This window comes from Entelurus aequoreus, linkage group LG12 (assembly GCF_033978785.1).
Source record: "Entelurus aequoreus isolate RoL-2023_Sb linkage group LG12, RoL_Eaeq_v1.1, whole genome shotgun sequence".
NCBI lineage: Eukaryota > Metazoa > Chordata > Actinopteri > Syngnathiformes > Syngnathidae > Entelurus > Entelurus aequoreus.
Window position 1 is genome coordinate 28863978 of NC_084742.1, and position 26879 is coordinate 28890856.

General features: G+C 46.5%; 4 protein-coding genes across 10 annotated transcripts; 3 read left to right on the forward strand and 1 right to left on the reverse strand.

Annotated features, from left to right (window-relative positions):
* Window positions 1-144: 144 nt before the first annotated feature.
* ift46 (intraflagellar transport 46 homolog (Chlamydomonas)) lies at window positions 145-7883 on the reverse strand. 4 transcript variants are annotated; one of them, XM_062065462.1, is made up of 6 exons: window positions 2884-2998; window positions 1700-1818; window positions 1355-1638; window positions 1196-1289; window positions 1008-1139; window positions 145-735 (listed from the first exon to the last, which is right to left on the reverse strand). In XM_062065462.1, coding segments are annotated over exons 1-6 (978 nt in total). In that variant the 5' UTR covers window positions 2885-2998; the 3' UTR covers window positions 145-387. The 4 variants fall into 4 exon arrangements, with proteins under 4 accessions (XP_061921446.1, XP_061921449.1, XP_061921448.1 ...); XM_062065465.1 differs by lacking the exon at window positions 2884-2998 and adding an exon at window positions 7609-7883 and having other exon boundaries at window positions 146-735; XM_062065464.1 differs by lacking the exon at window positions 2884-2998 and adding an exon at window positions 2029-2280 and having other exon boundaries at window positions 146-735; window positions 1700-1844.
* LOC133661899 (serrate RNA effector molecule homolog) lies at window positions 2480-6962 on the forward strand. 2 transcript variants are annotated; one of them, XM_062065457.1, is made up of 21 exons: window positions 2480-2646; window positions 3047-3169; window positions 3245-3355; window positions 3414-3557; window positions 3629-3689; window positions 3748-4045; window positions 4115-4239; window positions 4306-4461; window positions 4534-4633; window positions 4698-4789; window positions 4863-4924; window positions 4988-5066; window positions 5140-5304; window positions 5377-5538; window positions 5590-5743; window positions 5837-5949; window positions 6025-6105; window positions 6187-6337; window positions 6411-6503; window positions 6588-6693; window positions 6770-6962. In XM_062065457.1, the coding sequence occupies exons 2-21, from the start codon at window positions 3051-3053 to the stop codon at window positions 6843-6845; spliced, it is 2448 nt and encodes an 815-aa protein (XP_061921441.1). In that variant the 5' UTR covers window positions 2480-2646; window positions 3047-3050; the 3' UTR covers window positions 6846-6962. The 2 variants fall into 2 exon arrangements, with proteins under 2 accessions (XP_061921441.1, XP_061921440.1); XM_062065456.1 differs by having other exon boundaries at window positions 5140-5538.
* Window positions 7462-24150, forward strand: kif1c (kinesin family member 1C). 2 transcript variants are annotated; one of them, XM_062065454.1, is made up of 28 exons: window positions 7462-7751; window positions 9102-9268; window positions 9336-9412; window positions 9487-9565; window positions 9627-9727; window positions 9787-9852; window positions 9921-10099; window positions 12759-12870; window positions 12929-13006; window positions 13071-13136; window positions 13204-13282; window positions 13356-13434; window positions 13511-13659; window positions 19506-19598; window positions 19675-19766; window positions 19856-19935; window positions 19992-20067; window positions 20149-20228; window positions 20301-20395; window positions 20594-20677; window positions 20758-20938; window positions 21009-21081; window positions 21159-21257; window positions 21388-21549; window positions 21645-21929; window positions 21999-22088; window positions 22161-22377; window positions 22451-24150. In XM_062065454.1, exons 2-28 carry the CDS (start codon window positions 9163-9165, stop codon window positions 23185-23187), a joined length of 3615 nt encoding a protein of 1204 aa, XP_061921438.1. In that variant the 5' UTR covers window positions 7462-7751; window positions 9102-9162; the 3' UTR covers window positions 23188-24150. The 2 variants fall into 2 exon arrangements, with proteins under 2 accessions (XP_061921438.1, XP_061921439.1); XM_062065455.1 differs by lacking the exons at window positions 7462-7751; window positions 9102-9268; window positions 9336-9412; ... (1 more) ...; window positions 9627-9727; window positions 9787-9852 and having other exon boundaries at window positions 9959-10099; window positions 12701-12870.
* A 112-nt stretch (window positions 24151-24262) lies between these two features.
* LOC133661901 (platelet glycoprotein Ib alpha chain) lies at window positions 24263-26762 on the forward strand. 2 transcript variants are annotated; one of them, XM_062065460.1, is made up of 6 exons: window positions 24263-24493; window positions 24729-24824; window positions 24897-25088; window positions 25145-25240; window positions 25310-25489; window positions 25553-26762. In XM_062065460.1, the coding sequence occupies exons 1-6, from the start codon at window positions 24338-24340 to the stop codon at window positions 26489-26491; spliced, it is 1659 nt and encodes a 552-aa protein (XP_061921444.1). In that variant the 5' UTR covers window positions 24263-24337; the 3' UTR covers window positions 26492-26762. The 2 variants fall into 2 exon arrangements, with proteins under 2 accessions (XP_061921444.1, XP_061921445.1); XM_062065461.1 differs by lacking the exon at window positions 24729-24824.
* Window positions 26763-26879: the final 117 nt, after the last annotated feature.

Here is a 26879-nt window from a genome sequence, read left to right on the forward strand (position 1 = left end):
TCCAGGGTGAACCCCGCCTTCCGCCCGTGTGTAGCTGAGATAGGCTCCAGCACGCCCCGCGACCCCAAAAGGGACAAGCGGTAAAAAATGGATGGACTTTTTATTTACTTATTCCTTTTTTTCTCTCAATATTTTGGTTGCAGAATTATGTCATTTTTCTTTCTAGGAAAAAATAATATTTGGATGTTGGGAAGTGTAGTGCACTACCAGTCTACCGCCACCTGCTTTACACTGACAAACAACAACATGCCTAAGGTTACTAAAAGGCTCCACCTCAGTTTTTTATTGAATTCTCCCCCCCAAAAAGATGGTAAAGACATTGCAGGAGTAAAAAGTTAGAGTTGATGTTCTTGGCATTGAGAGCGTCAAGTGTGAGCATGTAGGGCGTCAAGTGCGTGCAAAGTGCTGCGAGTCTCGGAACTCCAGGAAAAGGCTGAAGAGGAGGTGCAGTGCTTGGATGCGGCTGCTGTACACAGGAATGTCCAGCAGGGCGCACACGACGTCGCAGTACTGCGGCAGGCTGCAGCTGAGGCGGGCGGGGGGCAGGTGCACCTGGCCCAGCGTCTCCTCCACATCTGGCGGCCACTCCTGCATGAGGGCGTCGATGTCCGGCATGGCACGCGCATACTGCACGCTGGCCGCTGCCTTGGAGCGGTGCAGGGCGCCTATACTGTCCACCCAGCTGTCCACGGCACGAGGGTTGGACTGGGGACTGGACACGCTTGTCACTTTCACCTGCCAAACAAATGTAAGAATATAGGAGAGGTGAAGGTGAGAAGTGTATATTTTTGTATACCTATGAATGTTCTCATTCATCCAGGTCGTTGTCATCTCAGGTCTTGGAAGATGTTTCGCCGCTCATCCGAGTAGGCTTCAAGTGATCTGACCGATCTATGAGCACGAACTGATGAAGCCTACTGGGATTAGCTGCGAAACGTCTTCCAAGACAAACCAAGCAGTCCAGCTGCGAACGATTGAACGCCCTGAGATGTATCTTTTTGTCTTACCTCTGTGTTTCCGTGCTGCTTGGTCTCCTCAGACAGCCACAGCGACAGAACTGTGGGGTCCGACTGCCTGACGCTGGGCTCGTCCAGAACCAGCATTCCCAGTCCGTCGGGTTTGCCGTCTGGCCTTGGCACCTGCGTGTGACAAAGTGGTGACCTTTGACCCCACCAAGATGAGGTAATTGCGGTACCTTGAGGAAAGCGTCGATGTCGCCCACGGCTGGGATGAAGTCTGGAATGAACGGTCTCAGGCTGTGTTCCAGCTCCATGGACTGAGGGGTGTACCTGATGGACACAGTCAGCAGTGTCAGCGGCATGTGGTTGTCTCAGAAAGGCGGCGACAAACTGACCGTACGATGTACTGGAACAGCTCTTTGATCTCGGTGCTGACGGGCAAGTTGGCATAGTCGGCCGGGTCGTACGCTCCCTCAGGAGCTTCGCCTGTCTCGTCGTCGTCATCGGAGTCCGATTCGGAGTCCTCTTCGGACTCGTCATCCTCCTCGTTGAGGCTAACCTCAGGCTGCCCGCTGATTGGCCCTTTGACTCTCTGAGGCTCACGCTCTTCATCACACTCGTCACTGCTGCTGTGGGCTGACAACTGGCCAGTCCCCCTTGAGCTCTTCCCGGACTTCACCTACAAAAGCACAGATAGTTACTCTGCCCACTCAAGGATGGAGGCGTCCGACAACTGTTACTTGACTGCGCCTGTAGACGCTTGAGTCCTCCGCCGAGTCGCTCACATCCACACTCTCATCATATGGTTGATTCTTCACCAGTCGACGGTCTGCTCGCTCCATTGGACAGCTCGGGACCACTGGACACAACCAAGACACACCTTCACTAGTCCCAGGATCAGCAACAGTTTGTGCGTTAGTTTAAAGTTATGTATCATCATAGCTGAAGTGCTAGCATTAAAATTATGATTTAGCATGTATCATAATAGCTTCTGCGCTGACGTTTGCCATCCATGCTGGCATCAAACTTATATTAAACATGCTAGCTTAGCATGTATGTCATCGCTTACGTGCTAACGCTAGCCACCCAGCAGCGGCTACGGGATGCTGTTGTCAAACACGACGGTTTCAAGTTTCAATCGTCGTTTGAGCTCGCCCTTTGTGACCTCAACGCAACAGGAGGCGCCACAGTTTAAGTGGAAACGCTCAACTGAAGCTGCCAGAAGCCGTGAAACTGTACACACTTCTGTAACCTGGCAACCGATACGCCATGTTGTTCACTCCTTCGCCTATTGTCCCAATGGCAACTAACAAAAGGCTCGTGAAGCTCACTGCCGCCCCCATGCGGAATGCCTTGTTCTGGCACTTCTCAGAATGCTCTTAAAGGACACATGAAATGGATCAAATAAATATGTAGCCAGCCTCTCTGTCTTTTAAAAGGAATGCGGGTGAACATTACTGTTTAAATGAATTGATTTAATGATAAAGTTATGACAGTTTGTGGACGGTGAATGTAGTTATGAACCAGTTACTAATACAGTTGTACATAAAAGTTCACAAGGTGCTATTTTCTTCCCAGCCACTAGGGGGACATAGTCGCCTCGAAGTGTCGTGGTCGTTCGTTCTGGCGGTGGAGCGCTTGTGTTAGCTGAGCATAACGTCTCGTGTTTTATCCGGCAAAGTTCCAGGTAAAAAGTCCTCATAAATGCGATAGTTTCACTCTCAAACCCACTCTCAGACGTAAAGCTAAATTTAACGCGAACATTTTTAAAATTAACGAGATATCTAAGAACAAGCATGCTAGCTAGCGGTGCTAGCTCTCCTGCTATTAACGATAGCTACTGGACGTCTAACGCCGATCTGTAACTTTTAGCTGCTGGTTGTAATCTTAATTCATGCAGGTTCAAACAAATTGTCCGTATTACTCAAATCTATCCTGCAGAATCTGAGTCCGCATGCATTTGTAGATTCAAGCCAGGCAACACTAAGCAGCAATCATTTCTCGATTGGGACCGTCAACAACATTGGTGGTACTGATCAATGCTCTTTTTTCGTTTGTGCGCCTTGCTGCACCTCCTGGTGATGCAGTCCAATGGGGGACAGCGATGATGAGTTTGACAGGAGGAGGCGGGACAAGTTCAGAAGAGAGCGCAGTGACATGGAACGTTCTCGAGAGCGAGAAGAGAGGAGACGGGATGACTGGCCCGACAGGTGTGCCTCCCTGAAAGAGAATGTTAATCATCCAGGGCACACATGATGAGTAAACAAGTGTGTGTGCGTTCTCAGGGACTGGGAGCGCGGCAGAGAGAGGAGGCGGGACTACGATCGTGGTCGCAGAGACAGATTTTCGCCACCGAGACACGTCAGTCCTCAACACAAACGCATGAGGAGAGACTGGTGAGTGACCACATGCACGTCATGGCTTGACACACTCACTAAGGACGTCATCTGCCAGGGATGACCACAGGGGAGAACCGTACCGCTTTGAACGACCCTATGGAGGAGGTGTAGTGCCATTTCCAGGGATGGGCCCTCAGGGGTGGCCCCCAGACCTTCCTCACCTTCACCCACATCACGGAGGTCACTTGCTGCAGGGCAGGTGTGTGTTTGTGCGTGTGCGCGGCCATGACAGGTGCATGTTTACACAGATTAAGTCAAGCTGTCCCTCAGGTTGGCAATGGTGGATCCTGACCTCCCGCCCCCTGGACCCCCCACTATGAGGAGCTTCAAGGTGAGGCAAACATCTTTGAATGTCACAGAGACGTGACTGACCTTGTGTCCGTTCGCAGGACTTCCTGTTGAACATGGAGGACACCGTGGATGAAACCGAGGCGGTCAAGCGCTACAATCAGTATAAAGTGGACTTCCGACGCCAGCAGCTGCAAGACTTCTTCATCCAGCACAAAAACCAAGAGTGGTTCCGATCCAAATATCACCCTGATGACATCAGAACCAGTAAGGCCGAGTCTTTGGCTGCACTGAAACTGCGTCTGGGCGTGTTCCTCTTTCTGTCAGACAGCAAGTGGATGGACAGCGTGTCGCTGGACATGGAGCACGCCTCTGCCATCATCAAATTGCTGGATGCAGGTGAGCAGACAGAAAATACTCCCGGGATTAATGGGTGAGCCCTTCCTCACATTGTGCTCTCATTTACAGCTGTCATCAAGATGGAGGGAGGCACAGACTTGGACCTGAAGGTGCTGGATCTGCCTGTAGCGGTTAGCGGCGAGTCGTCCCAGCAGCCGGCCGGTGACGAGGTGAGCGGGGCTCAAAGCCAAAAGGTAAGAACAACCCAAAGGAATGAGCACTTAGGTGTGGCACTGACTTGGTGCCGATTTGCGTCTTAGAACAAGGAAGAGGACGCCAAGCAGAATGGTGAGAAGGAGCCGAGCAAAGATGAGGAGGAGGAGGAGGAGGAGGGGGAAGAGTTGGAGGAGGAGGAGGAGGGGGAAGAAGACGATGAGGAGGAAAAAGAAGAGAAAGAGGATAAAAAACCCAAAAAAGTCAGTCGCTTCTGTCATACTACTTCCTAGTTATTAAAACATGCCAATATTAATCACATCTGCTTTCTGCAGGGTAGGAAGAGGAAGCGGAGCATGTCAGCTGACAGTGGTGAAGGATCTGCCTCTGACTCCTCCCACTCTGATGGAGAAAAGGAGGACGATGAAGAGCAAGGTAAGCATGCGGCGCACCAGTGATGTGATGCAGGCGATGACATTACCGTGGTGGTTTGTTGCAGAGTCGCCGGCAAGGCCGAGGCCTCTCCACCTCACCACCTCACTTTTCATCAGGAGCATCCCGCCAGATGTCTCCAAGGAGGAGATCACCGCCGTGAGTCCACACGCTTGTCTCACACTGCTGGCTCCTCCCTTTGGGGACGCCCTCACCACCTCCATGTTTGTAGTTGTGTCTCAGGTACCCGGGATTCCTGCGGGTGGCGCTTTCGGACCCTCAGCCAGAGAGGAGGTGAGTGTGTCACATCAAAGTGGTTCGACTGCTCAGAGTTAAAGGTGTGTGTATGTGTGTCAGGTTCTTCCGTCGATGCTGGGTAACCTTTGACCGCAGCGTCAACATCAAGGAGACCTGTTGGAATCTGCAGAACATCCGAGTAAACGCTCATACTGACATGTGACTGGCAGTGATGCCAGCCGTGCTCTGACAAACTTTTCCCGCCCTTGCAGCTCCGAGACTGCGAGCTGTCTCCTGTGGTCAACAGAGATTTGTGTCGCCGTGTTCGCAGCGTCAATGGCCTGACGCACCACAAACCTGTAGTGAGGAACGACATTCGTCTGGCAGCCAGACTCGTGCACGCGTTGGACCAGCGGGGCGATCTCTGGCAGGGACAGGTGCGACTTCCGGTTGAGTCTTTTGTACTTCCTGTTTGGCATCGATGCCACATGTCCACTATGCAACAGCAGATGGAGACCAACCCCGTCCTCAACAACATTACTGACTACCTCATTGAGGAGGTCAGCGCCGAGGAGGAGGAGCTAACGGGCTGCGACAGTGGCGAAGCGGTCGACGCCAAAGACTCCACGTCTTCAGAAGTTGCCTTGGAGACGGATGAAAAGTTGCTTAAGGTAGAAAGAGCTCCGTCTGGTTGAGCGTTTCATTTAGTTTAAAGTGTGCAGGTCCTGGACAGACTCCTGGTCTACTTGCGTCTGGTACACTCGGTCGACTACTACAACTTCTGTGAGTACCCCGCTGAGGACGAGATGCCTCATCGTTGTGGACTTTTCCATGTGCGAGGACCCCTACCTGTGGGCAAGATCACTGCAGCCGAGGGTACATACACATTACATACGCACACACACGCGCACACACACATACATGTCTACCTGTGAGCTTGAGCAGGAGTGCTTTGTTGTGATTGGTCAGTGAGTGAACATCAAAAGATGTGTGAGGAGCGTCTGGCTCCTCTGCTGAGCCCGTCTGAAGTTCTGAATGCAGACGAGGCCACACGCCTTGGCAAGAAAGACCTGGATCAGGAAGTGAGCTGCACGTCCACCAACATCGTTATGTTGTCTGTCAGCACGACACTTGACCAGGTGTGTGTGTGTATGTAGGTGGAGAAGTTCCTGTCCACCAACACTCAGGAGCTTAGTAAAGATAAGTGGCTCTGTCCTCTGAGTGGGAAGAAGTTTAAGGTGAGCTCCATCACGGATGTATGTGTGTGTGTATGTTTGGCCTGACTGCCATACCATTTCTATGGCAACACTCCCATTTAGGCCCCAGAGTTTGTGCGTAAACACATCTTAAACAAACACGGTGAGAAAGTGGCCGCTGTGAGACAAGAGGTGGAGTTCTTTAACAATTATCTGATGGACGCCAAGAGACCCGCCTTACCTGAGAATAAGCCCCTCCCACCCCCGGCGCAAGGTAGTACCTGTGGTACGGGACTTCTGAGAAATGTAGGATACTATCATGACTGTTCCTGCTGGTGTGCTTTTAGTTCCTTCCTCTGGCTTCCCTGGTCAGTTGCCACAACAGCAAAGCCTTCTGGGATATCCACCTGGCATTAGGCCTCCTGTGCACACCTTCCCTGGTAACAATCGTTTTTTCACAAAACACCTTAGGTCAGAGCACACTAGCCTAACGAGTGTGTACGTGTGTGTGCGTGTGTTCATAGGTGGTCCTCATTTCCCCTCCAACCAGTTTGGAGCTGGCCGTGGTGCCTATGATAACTTCCGGGGTCAGTTAGGAGGCGGCTTTCACAACAAACAACGTAACAACAGGTGAAAAAAAGTTAATTGAGTGCACGCCTGACGTGGTATTAAGTATGTGTAACCGTGTGTGTGTGTGCACATGTAGGGGCATGCGAGGAGACCCACGCTCCATAATCGAGTACAGAGACCTGGATGCTCCGGAGGACCTCGACTTCTTTTAAATAGACTTTTTTTGTATGAATTCTCGTTGCTTTGTGTGTTTGGCAGCAGGACCAAGATTACTTTTTTAAGTGATGTCATTTGTTCTGATTCACAATAAAGCTCAGTACTAGAAAATACATTGGGAAACCAAGGCATAATGTTTGAAAGGGGAAACAATATGAATTTTTAAAGGATCTTAAACATCTTTTTTTATATAAGTGCTTAAGTTTGAGGTGTGCTAAAGTCTATCCCAGCTGGCATTGTGCGAGCGGAAGCTTAGGTATATTAATATTAATATTTGAAACTACTTCTCAACATAAAATATTAGTACTGACCGCCCTGTATTTATATAGTATGTACACATATATAACCTGTGCTTTTTGAAACGTTCTAACAGTATGCACCTTAGTGGTATGATACACGCATGGACTTGATTCCCAGCCAGAAATAACACATACTGTATATATCCATATAAGCACACACATCTATATTCAAATATATTTGTATGAATAATTAACCTTTATTTCGACTACACTTTGGATTACGGGACTGAAAACTCCGTCAAACCTCCGCCTCCTCCCGCCTGAAGAAGGCGGGGCCCAGCGATACTGGGCGGGGCCATGAGGGTCTCGAGTCTCGCGGCCGACTTGGCCGTCGCGGGAGCGCGCCCGGCAGCACTCAGGCTCGCACCCGCCGCGCGGCCACGCCACCGGCCAGCCTCCCCCCTCTTTCCTGTTATTCCAACTCCAATTTCCCTACCCATAGTCTTCTTTGACCGCTTACCACGTTCGCGCGGACGACCGAAAGACGTCAAAAGTCCGCCGGGTGTCGAGTGCTCCGAGCCCTGGGAGTCTTTCGCTCGGCCGCGGCCCACAACTTTTCGTCCTCACTTTTCCAGCGGCCGGTGACGTCACCTGCGTCACGTCGTAAGTAATCCAACTTTTTTGTACTCTTTTTAAGGGTCATATGCGCTCACTCGGTCGTGTGCGTGCGTGTCAGGAGCGCCCCCACCCAACTTTGTGACGGTGTGTCCCGGTACGGACAGGCCTGGACCGGAAGTAGCCCACGGGCGCAGACATGCCATGATGGTAGTTGCATGAGACTTCAGGTAATAGGTGAGGTGGATGACGTCACAGACGACGAGTCGTGTTGTGTAAACGTGTTATCGCAATAGTTTTGGACGGGATGATGACGTATGATGACTCCTCCCCGTCACGTGCTCGCTGATTTGAATCCTGCAAATCGTGTCCCTAATCAATGAAAATCTGGTTCCAAACAAGCTTGTTGTTTAAAACATTCACCAAGATGCACCATGCTTAATGTGCAAAGTTGTAATGGCTTCTCTTGTCCTCAGGCACGGGGAGAACAATTAGTAACAACTAGTATTCCCAAAACATGGAAGTTAATTATTCTTCTCTGAGTCTGTTCAACATGCTAAAGTTAGCTTGTGGCTAAAGTGGTGCTCAGCAGGCATCTCAGCAATGTGTGTATATTTTTAGCTGCATGTTGTTGTGACTTTGCTGCAACCTGTGGATCTTTATCTACATCTTCTACCTCTGTAATCACACAAAGAATATTCCTAGGTGACTAGTTGTCCTGAGGCATGGGTGTGTCATGACAGCCTGTCAAAAAGAAGACACCAAGCTACCAATTAGTTTAAGAGGGGGGGAGGGTCGGTGTGAGCTGCTGAAAACGTGTCAAGTACCGTAATATCCGGGCTATAAGCCGCACCTGACTATAAGCCGCACCAGCTAAATTTAGGGGAAAATACAGATTGCTCCATATATAAGCCGCACCCGACTATAAGCCGCAGGGTTTTGATGTGTAATTACCGTAGTATATAGGGGTTCCTGCTACCACGGAGGGGATTGTCGGGACAGAGATGACTGTTTGGGAACGCAAAGCGTCCCATTTATTAACAATAAATCTTTCAATCATTCAATCAAACTTTCACATCTTTGACATGGCGAACAGCATTCGTGCAGAGTACAAATAATACAACGGTGCAAAGTAATACAAAGTGCTCGCCTGTATGTTATCAAAATAACCAGCCTACCGGTATATGAAAAGTCAGTCTTTAATCATTGTGTCATCGTCTTCCTCCTGCGTACTAAAACCACCGAAATCCTCTTCGTCGGTGTCGGAGAAGAACAGGCCGTAAATAAGCTGCACCCTTGTATAAGCCGCAGGGACCAGAACGAGGGGAAAAAGTAGCGGCTTATAGTCCGGAAATTACGGTAGTAACGTGGACATTTTGTTAAAAATGTGTTTTTCAGCCCCACATTTGACGTGGCTCTCTGATTGGCTACCCAACGGTGGAGTGGGCGGAGCCAAGAGATGGCCGGTGCGTCGGTGAAGGTGGCTGTGCGTGTGCGCCCGTTCAACTCCAGAGAGTCGGGCCGCAACGCCAAGTGTGTCATCCAGATGCAGGGGAACACCACCTGTAAGACACACGCACACCTTGGGCAAGTGACTAACAGCCATGACACAAACACTCTTTTGGTTTTCAGGCATCCTTAATCCCAAACAGCCCAAGGATGCACCCAAGAACTTCACTTTTGACCACTCCTACTGGTCGCACACAACGGTAATGTCACACGTGCGTGCGCACACACACGTTCCAGCTTGTTACAGACTGTGTGTGTGTGTGTGTGCGGTCAGGCGGACGATCCCACTTTTGCGGGCCAGCGTCAGGTGTACCAAGACATTGGAGAAGAGATGCTGCTGCACGCATTCGAAGGTAAAGGCGCTGATGCATTGACAAGTCAAAAATAAACGCTGAGCATTTTTCTCTCCCACAGGTTACAATGTGTGTATATTTGCATACGGCCAGACTGGAGGGGGAAAAAGCTACACGATGATGGGAAAGCAGGAGGCGGGGCAGGAAGGCATCATACCACAGGTGAGGATGAGCAACCTGAAAGGTTCTGACCAGACCACTAAAGGCACATTTGTCTTTAGCTGTGTGAGGACTTATTCCAGAGGACTGGGGCCAATGTGGATCCGGACCTGACCTATTCTGTAGAGGTAAACTCCTTTACACATCAGTCCGGTCAACGCTGTCAGCTGATGCCTCCTGGTTGGTCCCGTTTCAGGTGTCTTACATGGAGATCTACTGCGAGCGGGTCCGGGATCTGTTGAACCCGAAGTCACAGGGGACTCTACGGGTGCGAGAGCATCCCATCCTCGGTCCATATGTGGAGGACTTGTCCAAACTGGCTGTGACTGGATTCAAGGACATCCACAACCTGATGGATGTTGGGAACAAAGCCCGGTCAGGCATCTTGTCCCGCGCACACACACATACACAATATATATTGCAGCCTCCTGCGATAACAATACATATCACAATGTATTGTTTGATAAGTAAATTATATTAGACCTATTTCCAAATGGGTTACAAATGCTCCTAATTTAACTGCTGACAATGCGATAACATATTGCATCATTTCCGGTTGTATTATTTTCTCCAAACTATTAATAACCTATTTGCTAATTTACTGTTAATAGCTGGTTACTTTCTGTTGTAACTAGGGATGATGTTTGATAAGAAATTATCGAGTTCGAGCCTATTATCGAATCCTCTTATCGAACCGATTCCTTATCGATTCTCTTATCGAGTCCAGATAGGTTGGAAAAAAACCACACAATATTTGGTTTAACAAAAGCTCACTTTTATTATATAAGAAAACAATTGAATCTAATAAATAAATAAATATTGACTGTTACCCCCCTAAAAAAATAAAATAAAATAAATAAATATTGACTGTTGTTACCAAAAGTATATTAAAGTACCAATGATAGTCACACACACACTAGGTGTGGTGAAATTTGTCCTCTGAATTTGTCCTCTGCATTTGACCCATCCCCTTGTTCACCCCCTGGGAGGTGAGGGGAGCAGTGGGCAGCAGCGGTGCCGCGCCCAGGAATCATTTTGGTGATTTAACCCCCAATTCCAACCCTTGATGCTGAGTGCCAAGCAGGGAGGTAATGGGTCCCATTTTTTTATAGTCTTTGGTATGACTCGGCCGGGGTTTGAACTCACAACCTACCGATCTCAGGGCGGACACTCTAACAAGTGGGATTTTTCAGAAAAACAAATATATACAGTAACACAAAAACAACCTGTCTCTGTGATCACTATAGGTGTATAAATAATAATATAGTGTTAAATAAAATCAGTCCCTTGGGCACAAAACTAAAAATAATACAGCTCTCCAAAAAGTGCACTTCTGCTGCTATTTGACATAACTGTTTATGATGCTTTGACATTTTTGCACTTTATTTCTTTATTGAAAGAAAATTCTATGAAGAGAAAAGTTGTTTGCAAATGTAGTTACAATGCTAAAAAATGAAAAGTTAAAGCTAAAAAAAGAAATACACTTTATTGAGTTAACATTATTTCTTTATGGGGGAAAGATGTTATGAGCTAGGGAATATAACAACTACACTACCCAGCATGCAACGGGAGTGACAAGCATGCGCGGTAGCCCCGAAAAGTGTTGTTGCATGTCGTCACCGGTGAAAGTAAACGTCAAGAACTCAGCCAACACACCTCGTCTGCATTATTTATAATTAGACAGACAACACATATACAGTGTGATTTTGTTTTGTTTACAAGGAAAGAAAAACAAAAGTTGAAAAAGGGAGATCATGTTATATATGTATGTGCTGCGGTTGCGTTAAGAACGTTGCGACAGCTGCCGTAAAGGAGGTGCGTTGCTAGCCTGGTTGCTATGTTTCCGGTTGGTCGTAAAAGTATTCGTCATGTGTTTGTACCCTGCTCAAATCTCTCAGTAAAGTTATTCATTGGACAATACCTTTTGTTTTGAACTTTATTACACCTTGAAGCGCTTTTTCCCGTCCATTTTTTTCCTGCTTTCGCTATCTGCGCCTAATGACTGAGCTACGTGACTGATTTCTTGTCATGTCACACGGAGCATTTCTGGTCGGGATGGGATTCGTTCCGAGGGATTCGAATAAAGAACCAACTCTTTTTCTTTACTATAGTGGTCTCGATAACGGGTACCGGTTCTCAAAAAGGGATTCGAGTCCGAGGACTCGGTTCTTTTCTTATCGAACAACCGGGAAAACCGGTTTTGAGTATCATCCCTAGTTGTAACATGGTTCTATCTACACTTCTGTTAAAATGTAATTAGCACACTGTTGTTTTAATACTTTACATTAGTTTTGAGCGACACTACAAATGTAGGTATCAATCCAATACCAAGTAGTTACAGAGGCAGTATTGGTCAAATCAATGCTGAAACTGATGCTTCAAATGCTCAAGATTACTGAATGATTTCATTTTTGATCACAATTATAGTAAGACAAAAACACAAGTTGGGGTTGTAACAATATCAATTAAATAATACAATTATTTTCTACTATTGGTTCCGATTTAAATTATTTGACTTCCTGTGTTCGGTGACTTATTTCCTGAGAATACATTTTTTTGATAATAAAAATATCGATCCAACCACTTTAGTATTGACCATGTACTGATACTACACTTGGTATCAAACCACCCACTTAGTTTACATTCAAGAGTTTAGCTTGCAGTTAGCTTATTCTTCTAAGGTGTGTAGTGTAGCATGTTTAGCCATTCCTCGTTCTCCAATAATAATGATACTTGTAGAAAATGTTTATATTACACCATGGAGGTGAGGGTTGCTGATTTAGAAGCGGCTTTGCACTGTTGAGGGACATTAGGCGCTAGCGAGTGTCGATGCATTTGTTAGCTTGTTGCTGTCAAATTTGCGGGACACAGCTAGAATGTGTCATCAACATGCATAACGACAGTATTAAAAGCTCCATCATTGGCCAAGTTTATATAATTTATACCGTCTATATCACGCAAGTCTAACACACACAGATGGATGGTGACTTTACTGGAAAGATTGTGGTCGATTGTGTCTGATTGGACCTGACAGGACGGTCGCGGCCACAAACATGAATGAGACATCATCCAGATCCCACGCCGTCTTCACCATTGTATTCAGCCAGCGGTGCCGAGATCATATGACCCAATTGGACACAGAGAAGGTGATTGCACACATGAGTGTTAACAATGGGCACACTTGAACCTCAAGTGTCTTCTCAGGTCAGTAAGATCAGTCTGGTGGACTTAGCAGGAAGCGAACGTGCTGACTCTTCGGGGGCAAAGGGCACCCGCCTCAAGGTCAGAGATCATAATTTTGTCATATATTTGTTGTCTGGAAAGTGAATGTAACATTGGCTTGCAGGAAGGAGCAAATATCAACAAATCTCTAACCACGCTGGGAAAGGTCATCTCCGCCCTGGCTGACATGGTACTGACCCGTCAAAGCATGTTGATGATAGATTTTCCTCTGTCAAATTCTCCCCGTCTTCCTCCAGCAAAGCAGCAAGAAGAGAAAAAGTGACTTCATTCCCTACAGAGACTCCGTTCTGACCTGGCTGCTAAAGGAGAACCTTGGTGAGCAACCATGACCAACAGAAAAAGACAGACGCGGAGAAGATTTAACGGCAGAATTTCACGTTTGTTTTAGGGGGGAACTCTCGCACGGCCATGATTGCTGCTCTCAGTCCTGCTGACATCAACTATGAAGAAACGCTTAGCACCTTGAGGTTAGCGGTCAAACTCCTCTTATTCTACCCTCTCCACGTCGTCTGACTGATCCTCTTTCATCTGACCACGGTCCAGATATGCTGACAGGGCCAAACAGATCCGCTGTAATGCCATCATCAATGAAGACCCCAATGCCAAACTGATCCGAGAGCTGAAAGGAGAAGTGGAGCGACTCCGAAACCTTCTCTTTGCTCAGGGCCTGCACGAGCTAATCCACAACCACGGTACAGAGAGTTAAACGCTTTAACCATTTCATATACATACACTAACACTATTAGCACTAATATTGTGTGTGTGTTATAGGTGTAACAGTATTCTAGATACCGCGGTATTGTGGTTTCAAAATCTTATCAAAAAAGGCATGACGGTGTTGAACAAAACTTAGTGAGTGTAGTTTTTTCTGGCACTTTTGCTTTGGCGTTCTGAAAATAAACTACATCTCCTAGAATATTCTGTGCAGCGCAACCGCAAAGTGGCGGCTTTCAGCGCTGTAAAAGGGAGAGAAAGAGGAAATCAGGAAGTGAAGTGTGTTCCACTTCATAGTAGAGAACAGGTATTGTTACTTATCAAAATTCTCATAACTGTTTGAGTTTTGTTGCTAATTAAGGGACAAACAAACCCTGGTGAAAACATTACAGAGGTAAAAGCGCGCCATGTTCGTCTCAAGTGTTCCAAGTCAAAACAGACTCAGTCAAGGCACGCTGTGTAGAGAGAAATCACCAGCTGCACACCAAAGCTACAGTACTTGATAAGCTACCAACACCTGGAAAAGATAAAGCCAGCAAAGCTTAACATCAATTTGTGAGGTATTTACCAGAGGTGTGGACTCGAGTCACATGACTTGGACTCGAGTCAGACTCGAGTCATGAATTTGATGACTTTAGACTCGACTTGACAAAATGTAAAGAGACTTGCAACTCGACTTAGACTTTAACATCAATGACTTGTGACTTCACTTGGACTTGAGCCTTTTGACTTGACATGACTTGCTACTTTCCCCAAAACCAAAAGCTTAAAAAGTTATTTGGGAGCGCTCCGTATCTTTCATTTTGTACGTGTCTGTCTGTCTATCAGCGTGTGTGCTGCCTGTCAGCTGGTGCGCTGTCAGTACAACAGCCAATCAAATTAGTTATACGTTGTTTTCATCACACAGCATTCATCCAATCAAATTGCAGGACAACCAATGAACATGAGTTGTCAAACAATGCGGCAGAGAGAAACAATTATGCCAAAGTTGGTTTCGTTCGGGTATAAAAACTACAACTTGGTCAACAAAAAACTAATTGCGTATGCAAATCACGCAGTTCGAATATTACAGACGGAGACGCAACAGCTTCCAACTTCGTTCGACATTTGAAGTTGCCCAAAGAAGGGTAAGTTTTGAATGTAAGATAACGTTTATTGGCTAAGTAACATGACTTTTATTTGCTGTGTAGTTAAATCAGTGAGGCTGTAAACTCACTGCTAACGTTATAACCATAGACATGTTTTAAGGGTACGCAGCATCGAGCGCTACTGCCTACTGGCGCAGACGAGACGCGGGGCCGCCATCTTGGAGTGGTGATCCGCTCCACTCAGTGCAATTCATTTGTCAGGAGCAATGAACTGTCAGCGCATTTAATTCATTTTACCTCACTGAATACCACTGATTTTCACGCGTTTTTTTGTCATACGTGTAGCTATGATAACGGACACATGTTTTGGCAAGTTTTATTATTCATAGTTTGCTTAACAGTAATATAATATTCTTATACGCTATAAGTGACCAGACGTCCGAGATCAAAACTGGGAATATAATCCCAGAGAAGGGGGAAAAAACGGTAAGCTATTTTTAAATTGAAGAAACAATATGATTAGGTTATATATACATGCGTATATCCTACATAAACAATGTATGAATACATTAGATATCTATATATCCTAGGGACCTATAGACTGTATCTCTGTTGCTGCAGCAGCAGAGAGTTTATTCTGTCTTGACACTTTGTATTGATATTTTGTATTACATTCTTCCCTTAAATGTTAATGTTTACAGTGATTGTTATGTATGTATTTTTTATGTATGTCGCTTTGGATAAAAGCGTCTGCCAAATACTTAAACATATATAAACACCTGAAAGTCTTTATATCAGCTAAAACCACCAATTTGTTTCACTACATTCAGAATAAAACCAAATGCTGTTTTACCCAACAATGTTAGTATTTGAATATTGTTACTTGAAGACTTATTCCTGGTTACAATTATACTGTTAAGAAAGTATTGTCTTATATTTTGCCTAAAATGAGAATGCATCATAATCAGTGGCGGCTGGTGAATTTTGTTTTAGGTGGGGCTGAAAGTTTGTAAACCAAACCCCTGTAGGGGCGTCATCCTCCCCCAGAAGATTTATTTGTGATTTTCACATACAAATATTGAATATCTTTGCTCCTTCTCAACTCTGTGGTAATATTATTTTCATAAAATACAACCAATAGTATGTTAATGTTTGTTTTTGCAAATGTGTTTATTCTGTAAAGGAATGAGTTAAATGTTTAAAATTGTTTAAACTATTAAAATTACTGTTAATAGTGCTATTATGAATTGCTATGTCAGCACTATTTTTTTTCTTGCAATTTCAAATGCACTTGTTTTAATAAATAAATACAGCGTTTTAAAAGCATACACAATCTGTGTAAAAATATTAGTATGTGGTTAAAAGGACTTGAAAGGACTCGAAACTCAAAATGCAGGACTTGGGACTTGACTTGAGACTTTCCAGTCTTGACTTTGGACTTGACTCGGGACTTGCCTGTCTTGACTCGGGACTTGACTCGAGACTTGAGGGCAAAGACTTGAGACTTACTTGTGACTTGCACAGCAATGACTTGGTCCCACCTCTGGTATTTACATTATCAAAAGTTAAAATCTGATTTAACTTTTCTGAGAAACTGCATTTTCCAAACTGATCGAAAAAATGTCCACTGTAGAGGACACCACTTTTCAGAAAGTAAAAGTTGAGACACAGTGGCTGTTTCTGCACAATTCTTTGTACTTAAAAATTGTTGTTTGAAGTAAATAAATATGATTAGACCATTTTAGCATTATGTTTGTTTTCAATTACAGTAAGTGTGTTTATCTTAAACCAGGGGTGTCAAACTCAATTTGCCTGGGGGCCACTGGATGCAGAGTCTGGGTGAGGCTGGACCGCAAGAAAAGATTTCTTAAAACAATTATTTTTAAATGTCTTTATTTTTATTTTCAACACAAAATAAAATCAAAATATAAATGAACAAAATGAGAATTAAGTAAATAAATCAGTCATAAGTAATAACAAGAGAGGGGAAGTCTAGCAAAACTCCTAGCCATTATGGACAACACCTCCCACCCACTACACTCGGACCTTGCGGGGAGAATGAGCACGTTCGGTGGAAGGCTCAGACTCCCAAAATGCAACACGGAACGACACAGGAAGTCCTTCATACCGACAGCCATCAGACTGTATAATGCATATGTTCCTTGACTGCACTTAAATGTAGAGTATATGTAGAATATATTTATATTATTTATATATTATATATATAATATATTATATATATTATATTATTTATTGTTATTCTTGTCTATTGTGAGCGAACTGTGGTGCTGAATTTCCCCCAGGGATCAATAAAGTACTTTCTATTCTATTCTAACAATAATAATTCGATTTCTCCAGTCAGCAACAATGTATACACATACACATAATGTGCAACCCGGTTCACTCTTTCATCTCCCTGGTATTTTGCATACTCCTCAGCATGTCTAGTGGTATAATGACGTTTTAAATTGTATTTCTTGTGCACCGCAACTTTCTCTTTGCAAATAAGACACGTCGGGGTGCCCCTGTGCTCAACAAAGAAATATTGCATCTCCCACTTTTCCTGGAATTGTCTTTGCTCATCACTAACCTTTCTCTTCACTGCACGCTTTGAAAAAGACATGTTTGGGGTTGTGGAATATATTTGTATTTAACCGACGCACGGAGAATAATGTTATTTCTGCAATGTGTGTCGTTCCGCTTTTCCTCCCGACAGCAACACGGCGGTCGGCGGAAAGTACCGGGAAAAAGTGACGGCTCCCGGAGTGTTATATGGCATCATAAAAAAATATATGTAGTGTTCATCGTGTGAGGCAATGCAAATTAAACAATAAAAAAAACAAATAACGGTTTGAATTGGTCCAGGTTATCGGGGACTTTATTACTGACGGACAGGTGTCGCCGTGTGACTGCAGCCAGGCACGTACGACAACCCTCGTCTCCATGGCAACGTTTCTCCCTTTCACTCATTTGCCGCTTTTCCACTAACGCAGGGGTATTTTGGACCCAAATAACACAAATCGTCTTTGTCTGGAGCCGAGGGGGAGGGGTTGGGGTGGCTCGCTGTGGAGTTTACAGTTACGGTAGCAGAATTAGCCCCGATCACAACTAATGTGTTACACGTCCGATTCGCCCAGCGACTTTCTGTCGGAGTATCAGCGCTGGGGTCCAGTGCACCACAGTTTTGTATTGTCACTCGGTCCTTCGGAAGCTACCGGACTGCTCTTCTCTCCCGGGTGAGTGAGTGAGTGAGTGAGTGAGTGAGTGAGTGAGTGAGTGAGTGAGTGAGTGAGTGAGTGAGAAACGTTTCTCTGCTTGCATCGCGCAAGTGACGTCAATGTTCGGGCCTCGAGAGCCATATACCACACCATGATAGGTAGATTCCTTGTAGCCCGGAAGAGTTAGGGCTACAAGGGATTCTGGGTATTTGTTCTGTTGTGTTTATGTTGTGTTACGTGTGGATGTTCTCCCAAAATGTGTTTGTCATTCTTGTTTGGCGTGGGTTCACATTGTGGCGCATATTTGTAACATTGATAGTTTTTTTTTTTATACGGCCACCCTCAGTGTGACATGTATGACTAACAAAGGTGAGATTCCGAACTAACAAAGGTCTTAACTCATTCTCTTTCTATGCCACATCAATGTGGAATGCGTTCCCAAATGGTATAAAAGAAAGGGCATCTCTATCCTCCTTCAAAACCGCAATAAAAGTTCACCTCCAGGCAGCTACAACCCTAAACTAACACCTTCCCCGGATTGCTAATAATCAAATGTAAACAATCAAATGCAGATACTTTTTCTTATGCCTTCTGATCTCTCTCTCTCTCTCTCTCTCTCTCTCTATGTCCACTACTTGCTGTCCATATCCTATACCCCCCCCCCCTCCACACCCCTGATTGTAAATAATTCAATGTGATTATCTTGTGTGATCACTGCATTATGATGATAGTATATATGATAGTATATATCTGTATCATGAATCAATTTAAGTGGACCCCGACTTAAACAAGTTGAAAAACTTATTCGGGTGTTACCATTTAGTGGTCAATTGTACGGAATATGTACTTCACTGTGCAACCTACTAATAAAAGTCTCAATCAATCAATGACTGTTGACTAAGTATGCATTGCAGTCACTTGCGTGTTTTTGTTGAAGCCGCATATAACATGTGACTGAGCAGGCACATTGTTTGTATGGAGAAAAAGTGGACGCTAAATCTCGTGTCTTCAATATTGTTGTCCTCAGTATTGTTGACGGATTTTGGGAGGGTTGGCAAGAATGCTTCAGCTCCGCACACAGCGCTGTCAAGCGCCATTCATATAAAACTCGCGGGCCGCACTAACATTAAACATTCATATTAAGGTGGGGGCCGCACAAAAACGTCTCGGCCCGCGGGCCGCATGTTTGAGACCCCTGTCTTAAACATTCCTGCCACTTCATTTTACAAACTATGGCATTTAAGTCTTTTTAGGGGGGCATATACCACATTAATATTGTACCGTGTCCCTAATACCGTGATATTTTGATTTTGTTGATATTTTTACATCCCCATTGTGTGTGTGTATGTGTCCGCATGCGCATTTAGGGCAACACGTGGTGATCTAGACTTCCACGTGCACTATGCAAGTGTTAAGTGTGTGCGTGGATGGCATGTGTGGTATGTTTAAAGGCGTGTATTTACAGCTGTGTGTGTGCGTGCATTCCAAAAGAAACATGACCCTCTCTCCTTGTCGCAGCCAACAACAATGGCTCCTCCCTAGTAGGCGTGTCCTCACCGCTGACCATCACAGCTAATGGGATCACCAATCAGAAAGACTCTGCTTCTTCAGGTATGTTTCAACTTATGTTCGTGTCTGTCCTCGTATTGGAAAGTCACACAACCTCTGACCTCTTCTCTGGGCCCAGATGAGTCAGCAACTGTCAATCATCTTCCTGCTGGAGAGGAGGTTGATGCTACAGAGACCATCAGTAAAGAGGAAGCAGCTGAGAGACTGCTGGTATGATTGTGATGGTTGTGATGTCACAGCAGACATGTTCTCTTTCATGTGTGTGTGTGTGTGTGTGTGTGTGTGTGTGTGTGTGTCAGGAAACAGAGAAAATTATGGCCGAGCTCAATGAGACTTGGGAGGATAAGTTAAGGAAGACGGAATCCATTCGTTTGGAGAGGTAAGCTAAGCTCTTTTGTTCTTCTCTTGCAATGTGTCAACTTGTGTGTGTCAAAGGGAAGCGCTCTTGGCAGAGATGGGCGTGTCCATTAAAGAAGATGGAGGGACTCTTGGTGTATTCTCGCCAAAAGGAGTGAGTGTTGTGTGACCAGACTAGTTATTGTAATTGTATGTCTCTTCACTCACTTCAATGTGTGTGTGTGTGTGTCTGCAGACGCCTCACCTGGTCAACCTGAACGAGGACCCCCTCATGTCTGAGTGTCTCCTGTACTACATCAAGGAAGGATTCACCAGGTAGGACATTATCTTTTTCTACTTTATGTGCACATGAAAGTAGAGGAGACAATTAACTTTTGTGTTTGACAGAGTGGGACAGCAGGATGTGGACATTAAGCTGTCTGGCCATTTCATTAAGGAGATCCACTGTGTGTTTGTGAGTGAAACTAACGAGCAAGGAGAAGGTGAGCATGCATACCCTGTGCTGGTGACTGTGTGTGTGTGTGTAAGTGTTTGTGTGTAAGAGTGACTTTCTCTCTTTGTGTGTCTGTGTCTAAAAGCTGCCTAGAAGTGTGTCAGGTATCGTTACAAGCTCTGTGACCTAAAGGCTGTTCAATGTGTCACATGACTTGTGTGTGAGATATGTCAACATGTCTTTGCAGTGGTGATCATTTTGGAGCCGCTGGTGGGGGCAGAGACTTATGTCAACGGGAAGCAGATCACTGAGGCTGTGGTTCTCAAACAAGGTGAGGTTAAAAAATGGCGGGAGTGGTACGATAATGACCACTGGATGCAGCCCTAAGCTTGTTTACATCCTGGTTGGTAGGTAACCGCATCGTTATGGGGAAGAATCACGTGTTCCGCTTTAACCACCCGGAGCAGGCGCGGCTGGAGCGGGAGCGCAGCGCCCCAGCAGACCAACAGGGGGAGCCTGAGGACTGGAACTACGCTCAAAAGGAGCTGCTGGAGAAACAAGGCATTGACATCAAATTAGAGATGGAGAAGAGGTAGACCTCTAACCTCTGTCCCTTTGGTCCTGGCATTGATTGATTGACAGCCTTCTGATTGATGTTGCAGGCTTCAGGACATGGAGACTCAGTACCGCAAGGAGAAGGAGGAGGCCGACCTGCTGCTTGAGCAACAAAGGCTGGTCCGTCTCCTTCTTCTTCTTCACTACAAGCATCAGACTTGACCTATAACCTCCTGCTCGTCTGTGTTTATGTGCAGTATGCGGACAGTGACAGTGGAGATGATTCTGACAAACGTTCCTGTGAGGAAAGCTGGCGACTGATCTCCTCCCTCAGAGAGAAACTACCTGCCAACAAGGTTGTCTGACCATCTATCCGACTGTCTATCTTTTGACTGTGCAGCCCTTTGAGACACTTGTGATTTAGGGCTATATAAATAAACATTGATTGATTGACTGACTGACTGACTGACTGACTGTGTGCTGCAGGTGCAGTCCATCGTAAAGCGCTGTGGTCTTCCAAGTAGCGGGAAAAGGAGGGAGCCTCAAAGGGTCTATCAGATCCCTCAGCGGAGGCGGATCAGCAAAGACCCAAAACGTGTCACCATGGAGGATCTCCGCTTGCAGGCCGTTAAGGAGATCTGCTACGAGGTATACCACACACGCCCGTGTGCCTATACAATGTCATGTGCCGCTTGTAGCTGTGTCACAAGTCAACATGTTAAAAAGTGACTCGCTCACCTCAGGTGGCATTGGGAGACTTCCGTCATTCCCGCCAGGAGATTGAGGCACTGTCCATCGTCAAGATGAAGGAGCTGTGCCGCATGTACAGCAAGAAGGACGCTAATGAGAAGGACAGCTGGAGGGTGGTGGCCCAGGACGTGTGTGACACAGTGGGCATTGGTGAGGAGAGGACCCCACCCCCTGAGGAGGGCGGTGGAGGGGGCGGAGGAGGAGAGGCAGGAGAAGGAGGAAAAGCAAAGGCATACGACCTGAAGGCTCACATTGACAAGCTAACTGACATTTTGGAGGTGAGTGAGAGGTGAACAAGGTCCCAGTGCACGTTTGCGCACATGTGTGATGTGCACATGGGCCCACAGGAAGTGAAACTGCAGAACAACATGAAGGATGAGGAAATCAAAGCGCTCCGTGACAGAATGATCAAGATGGAGAGTGTCATACCTGTCGAGGTGCGCCGTAGACACCTGTTTTGGACACGCCCACTGAATTTGAGCCCAACTTAAGGCGACCTTCCCTTCTAGGACGATGAGGTGAACAGCGAAGAAGGGGGCGAGGCTCCTCACAGGGACCAGGAAACTGATGTGCCGGAGACCAGGGTGAAGCGTTTGATGGATGAGGATCCGGCATTCAGGAGAGGGCGCCTCCGTTGGCTGAAACAGGAACAGCAGAGAATTCTCAACCTGCAGCAGCAGAACATCAGCAAGAAACTGCGAGGTCTCAGTCAGAACCAAAACCAAGGTAAAAAGAACATTCATACTGGCTTTTTACTACCCGTACACACTGTCCCACACTATCATTACACCCTGTGCAGGTCAAACGTCCCCTACCATGCCCGTGCACCTTCCAGGGACTGGACGCTTCATCCCTCCCCAGGAGTGCAAGCTCAAGTTTCCCTTCAAGAGTAACCCTGCCCACCGGTTTTCATGGGGACCCGCCGATGTTGCTCTTCTGGCTTTGGGTCTGGAGGAGGGAGGGGGAGCAGAGGGAGGGGAGGAAGAGATGAGCTATAAATCTCCACCTCCTCCATCTCTATTGCCCCTCCCTTTCCAGGCACCGCCACCACGCATTCGAACCCCTAGTCCACATCGTGCTTGGCAACAGCGTAACCAAAGCAACCAGGGGGGTGCCCAGCAACAGCGGCGTTATCGCCGAAACTCATTCGACAGCTCAAGCCCCGGCAACAGTAACCACATCAACGATCGGCATCACAGGGGCGGAGGTCACCAAGTAAGACCAAGCCAGAGGAGGGGGGTTTCGCCCGCGCCGGGAGGAGAGACAGGTGGGAGGGACAGGGATGCAGGCTTCTATTTCAACCAACATCATAATTTTCATCATCCATACTACAACTCCCACAATGCACCATTCCAGCCCCCCCCTTTCCCAAACTACCATAGCCTGCCTCGTCCTGCCCCACCTCCTCCTGCTGAAATCATCCTAGGCCTGGGCCTGCCCTTGAGTGGGTGGGGTTTCACCGCTCCACCTCCGCGCATGAGACGACAGTTCAGTGAGCCTGACCTCAAAAACCAGCAAGCCCCCACTGACCTTTGACCCTGAGCCTCACTACACAGAATATTCAGTACTATGTGCTGTACACTGTGTGTGTGTGTGTGTGTGTGTGTGTGTGTGTGTGTATGCGTGCGTGCGTGTGTGTGTGTGTGTGTGTGTGTGTGTGTGTGTGTGTGTGAGAGAGAGCTTCAGCGTGTCTTATGTTACCAGGGAAACAGGTTAAGTGTTTTGATAGTGATCGTGTGATCATTTTAGCTCCTGAGGCTTACTGCTGTTTGTTTGTTTTGTTTTCAAGCCCAGGAGGCTAACTCGCCTGCTGTGTTAGCACAAAGTCATCACGCAAACTCCACAATTATTTCAGCAGTCAATTGGACATCTCAAAGTGTACACACCCCCACACAATGTTAATCTGAAGACAAAGAATGGTTTCTTTTTGTGGCGTTAGCTGTATGCAATGAATAAAAGAGGGGCGAAAGAACAGAAGAGCACAATCGTTTGAAGCTCCAAACCAAAGATGTGTGTTTGGATTTCAGCATAGTGGCCAACGCAGGAAGGAAGGATGAAGAACGTCAGGAAGACTGGAATGTTGTTTTGGAAAGTTGACAACTTTCAAAGTTGTCCTGAAAGCTCATGGCATTACGTATTAAGACTTTTGGGAGCTGAAAGTGTTGCGTGTCGTAATATTTGCTCTGCTGTCAGCCCATCCCGGGACAATCTACAAGCTGTTGGTCCTTGCCGATCACGATGGGAAATGACTGTGACGCCTTTAGTGTTACTTACTTACTGATGAAGCATTCTAACCTCATTCTCACTTTATTTGTTATTTGTCATTAGTGTAGGGGTTGCACAGGGCTTTGTGTGTGTGTGTAAGTGTGTGGCTAATTAGGACTCATAGAATGAAGTTTGACTTAAGAGGCTCATTGTCTCTGATTTTATTTTGAAGTCTTGATCACCTCTCCCATAAATCCAGGAAATTGACCCAAATAAACACTACTTTTTCTTTGACTTGGAGTTAGTTTCAGTTTGTGTGTTAAGGATTAGTTACAATAATCTACACTTGGCTTTTTAAAATGGATGAGCTAGCAGTTGACACTTTTGTTTGTAATAAGGAGGGGCAACAAGTTATCAGCTGGCACACTTCCTTTGAGAGCTGCTGTCAAAACGCATACATACGCAAAGCGTCATTTACAACATGAAGCTCTCCATCTTTGTCCTCTGGTCTGGCATCGTCGTGGTGACCGCCATGGATGGTTGCCACAGTAACCGGGACAATTTCCACCGACCGCGGCTTAACTGTACGGCGGCCGGCTTTACTCATGTTCCTGCGGGTCTCGATCCCACGACCAAGGTAAGATGCTTTACTACTGTGTACCACTGCATCTGTCAGGATAAAAATAGCTATTATTTTGACACAATAGCCACAATTTTTGTTGTTGGTTCAAAAGCAAACATGAATAATTGATGGATTAACAGCTTGGAATTGGCTGGAGCCTGAACATAATGTTCTATAAAAGAAGATGACGTTTAGTGGTTTGACATATCGCAGACAAGCATACACTTCCTGTTTTTTTTGTTTTTTTTAGGTTCTCTTGTTTCCAAGGAACTTATTCTCCAGTCTGTTCTGGGAATCATTCCAGGTTTTCAGTGAGGTCTATGAGATTGACCTGACAGCCAATGAGGTCACTGGGGTTGACATGACAGATCACATGACCCTGCCACTTTTCCACTGAAGTGACTTTGCTTCCATTCAGATTCCTCAGGTGAAGCCGGGCGGCGCAGCACTTCTCCAGCGCCTCGCCATCCTACGACTGGGACACAATCATCTCACGTCTCTTGAGGGCATGGCCTTCTCCGCCTGCCCCGCCCTGACTAAGCTCTTTCTGGACAACAACGCCATCGAGTCTCTGAGCGACGACACTTTCAGCGGACTTGGCAAGCTGGAGGTTAGCATGGAGCTATTACATGTGTGCATGTGTGCTCTAATTACATGCGTCTCCAGGAACTGGACCTGTCGGCCAATCGCATCAGGGTTCTTCCACCCCTCTTGTTGCACCCTCTTGTCACCATAGAAACGCTGTCACTGGAAAACAACAGGGTGGGGAAAGGAGCAACACGACTCCTGCACTTCCTCCTATGATGTTAACTTTCTGCATTTCCCCCTCAGATCAATGTGCTTCCAGATGATTGGTTTAGCCAGAATGAGTTGGTGCCCTATCTCTATTTCGCTGCCAATCCGTGGGCGTGTCACTGCACATTAACTTACCTCCGCACGTACCTGGAGAAGTATGAAATCAACTTCTATGTCCATGAGGGCGAGCTCATTATGAGAGACGCTGAAAGATTGGTGCGTTTGCATGTGACCTCCAGTGTCAAGAAGTGGTAACTCACACCTATTTCTACCTCTCAGGTGTGCGATTCGCCACAGCATGTCAAAGGTCAAGCTATCATCCTTCTGCAGGTGTCCGATTTCTGCTTACCTATAACTTCGTCGCAAAAGGCCTCCTCCTCAACACGCCCCTACACCATGTCCACCGAGGGAGAGCACTGGGGAATGGCAAAGGTCAGAGGCGATGGGGCCATCTTTTGGCATACTGCTCCGACGACGACAGAGGGTGCGCCGACGACAGAGGTTGCGCCGACGACAGAGATTGCGCCGACGACGCAGGGTGCGCCGACGACGCAGGGTGCGACACTTCCTGCCCTCAGTCCCACAACGGTGCGAACATCCATGGCCCCTATGAGCACTGAAGTCACACGGCCCTTGTGGCAGGAAAGGGAACAAGATGGCAGCAGAAGCCTTCGTCACACAAGCGGCATGTTTTGCTTGTGGCTGTTTGCTGGCAACATGTTGTTGTGCGCAGCGGCCACCGTGTACACACTACTGATCTTAGCTAGGCTTGTTGTCTGGTACAGGGGTGCATACAAGCCACTGAGGGCCACGCTGGCGATGAGAGGTGGGGCCCAACTTCTGAGGCTGCACATGAGGGCAGGGCCAGAAAGTGGCGCGATGGCAGTTTATCGTTCGGTTCTCTTCATCTCACGTAAAAGCGAAGGGGCAGCGGAGGGGCAAGAAGGCGGGCGGCAGGAGCAGAGTGTGCCGAGGGCAATGTATAGAACGACCCTACATCACCCGCTGGGGCACCAAGTGGTCGAGGCGGCGTCGAGGGAACGCTTCAGCGTGATTCTGCGTAAAGAGCAGGAGGAGCCTCGCGGAAGGAGGGAGGAGCTAGATTGGGTTGTGGGGGGCTGGCAGGTTTCACCAAATGTGAACAGGAGCAGCTGGGGGGCTTGGCTTGCACAGCAATTACCCAGCACGCCCTGGGACATGACCACACCCCCTGAGTGATGTTGGCGGTCTACATCCTGCCAGGAGCTTGCTTGTAGGCTTATGCTTCCAAAATCTATATGATTATTTTTCACATTTGCTGTTTTAAGAAATCAGATGAGCTGCGGCTGCTTTAAAAAGTGTTACTGCTCCATTGTCCAGATAAATGAAATAGAAACAACTTAAGTTGGAAATTAAGATGGAAAATGGAAATCACTTTTTCACATTTGTAATACCCCTAGCTAACATTAACAAATTAAACACACATTATACATTCAAAGCAAGTTGTTTGTGTTTTCCTTTTTTGACCATTTTGGTATGTGGACATCTACCATTGTTCAAATTAGCGTCACAAACAAATAATAATATATGTTACATATTGCATAGGTTTGATTGTTTTTGTCCTTCA

What these genes read in the sequence shown, in the direction of transcription:
- ift46 (XM_062065462.1), bottom strand. An exon ending in GCGTCTACAGGCGCAGTCAA is followed by an intron (nt 1,639 to 1,699) that starts GTAACAGTTGTC and finishes GTGCTTTTGTAG; the next exon opens with GTGAAGTCCGGGAAGAGCTC. An exon ending in CTGTTCCAGTACATCGTACG is followed by an intron (nt 1,290 to 1,354) that starts GTCAGTTTGTCG and finishes TGTGTCCATCAG; the next exon opens with GTACACCCCTCAGTCCATGG.
- LOC133661899 (XM_062065456.1), top strand. Translation starts at nt 3,051, where the DNA reads ATGGGGGACAGCGATGATGAGTTTGACAGGAGGAGGCGGGACAAGTTC. An exon ending in CATCAAATTGCTGGATGCAG is followed by an intron (nt 4,046 to 4,114) that starts GTGAGCAGACAG and finishes TCTCATTTACAG; the next exon opens with CTGTCATCAAGATGGAGGGA. An exon ending in CCAAGGAGGAGATCACCGCC is followed by an intron (nt 4,790 to 4,862) that starts GTGAGTCCACAC and finishes CCATGTTTGTAG; the next exon opens with TTGTGTCTCAGGTACCCGGG.
- kif1c (XM_062065454.1), top strand. Translation starts at nt 9,163, where the DNA reads ATGGCCGGTGCGTCGGTGAAGGTGGCTGTGCGTGTGCGCCCGTTCAAC. An exon ending in ACCTGACCTATTCTGTAGAG is followed by an intron (nt 9,853 to 9,920) that starts GTAAACTCCTTT and finishes GTCCCGTTTCAG; the next exon opens with GTGTCTTACATGGAGATCTA. An exon ending in TCTCCGCCCTGGCTGACATG is followed by an intron (nt 13,137 to 13,203) that starts GTACTGACCCGT and finishes GTCTTCCTCCAG; the next exon opens with CAAAGCAGCAAGAAGAGAAA.
- LOC133661901 (XM_062065460.1), top strand. Translation starts at nt 24,338, where the DNA reads ATGAAGCTCTCCATCTTTGTCCTCTGGTCTGGCATCGTCGTGGTGACC. An exon ending in GCGGACTTGGCAAGCTGGAG is followed by an intron (nt 25,089 to 25,144) that starts GTTAGCATGGAG and finishes ATGCGTCTCCAG; the next exon opens with GAACTGGACCTGTCGGCCAA. An exon ending in TGAGAGACGCTGAAAGATTG is followed by an intron (nt 25,490 to 25,552) that starts GTGCGTTTGCAT and finishes TCTACCTCTCAG; the next exon opens with GTGTGCGATTCGCCACAGCA.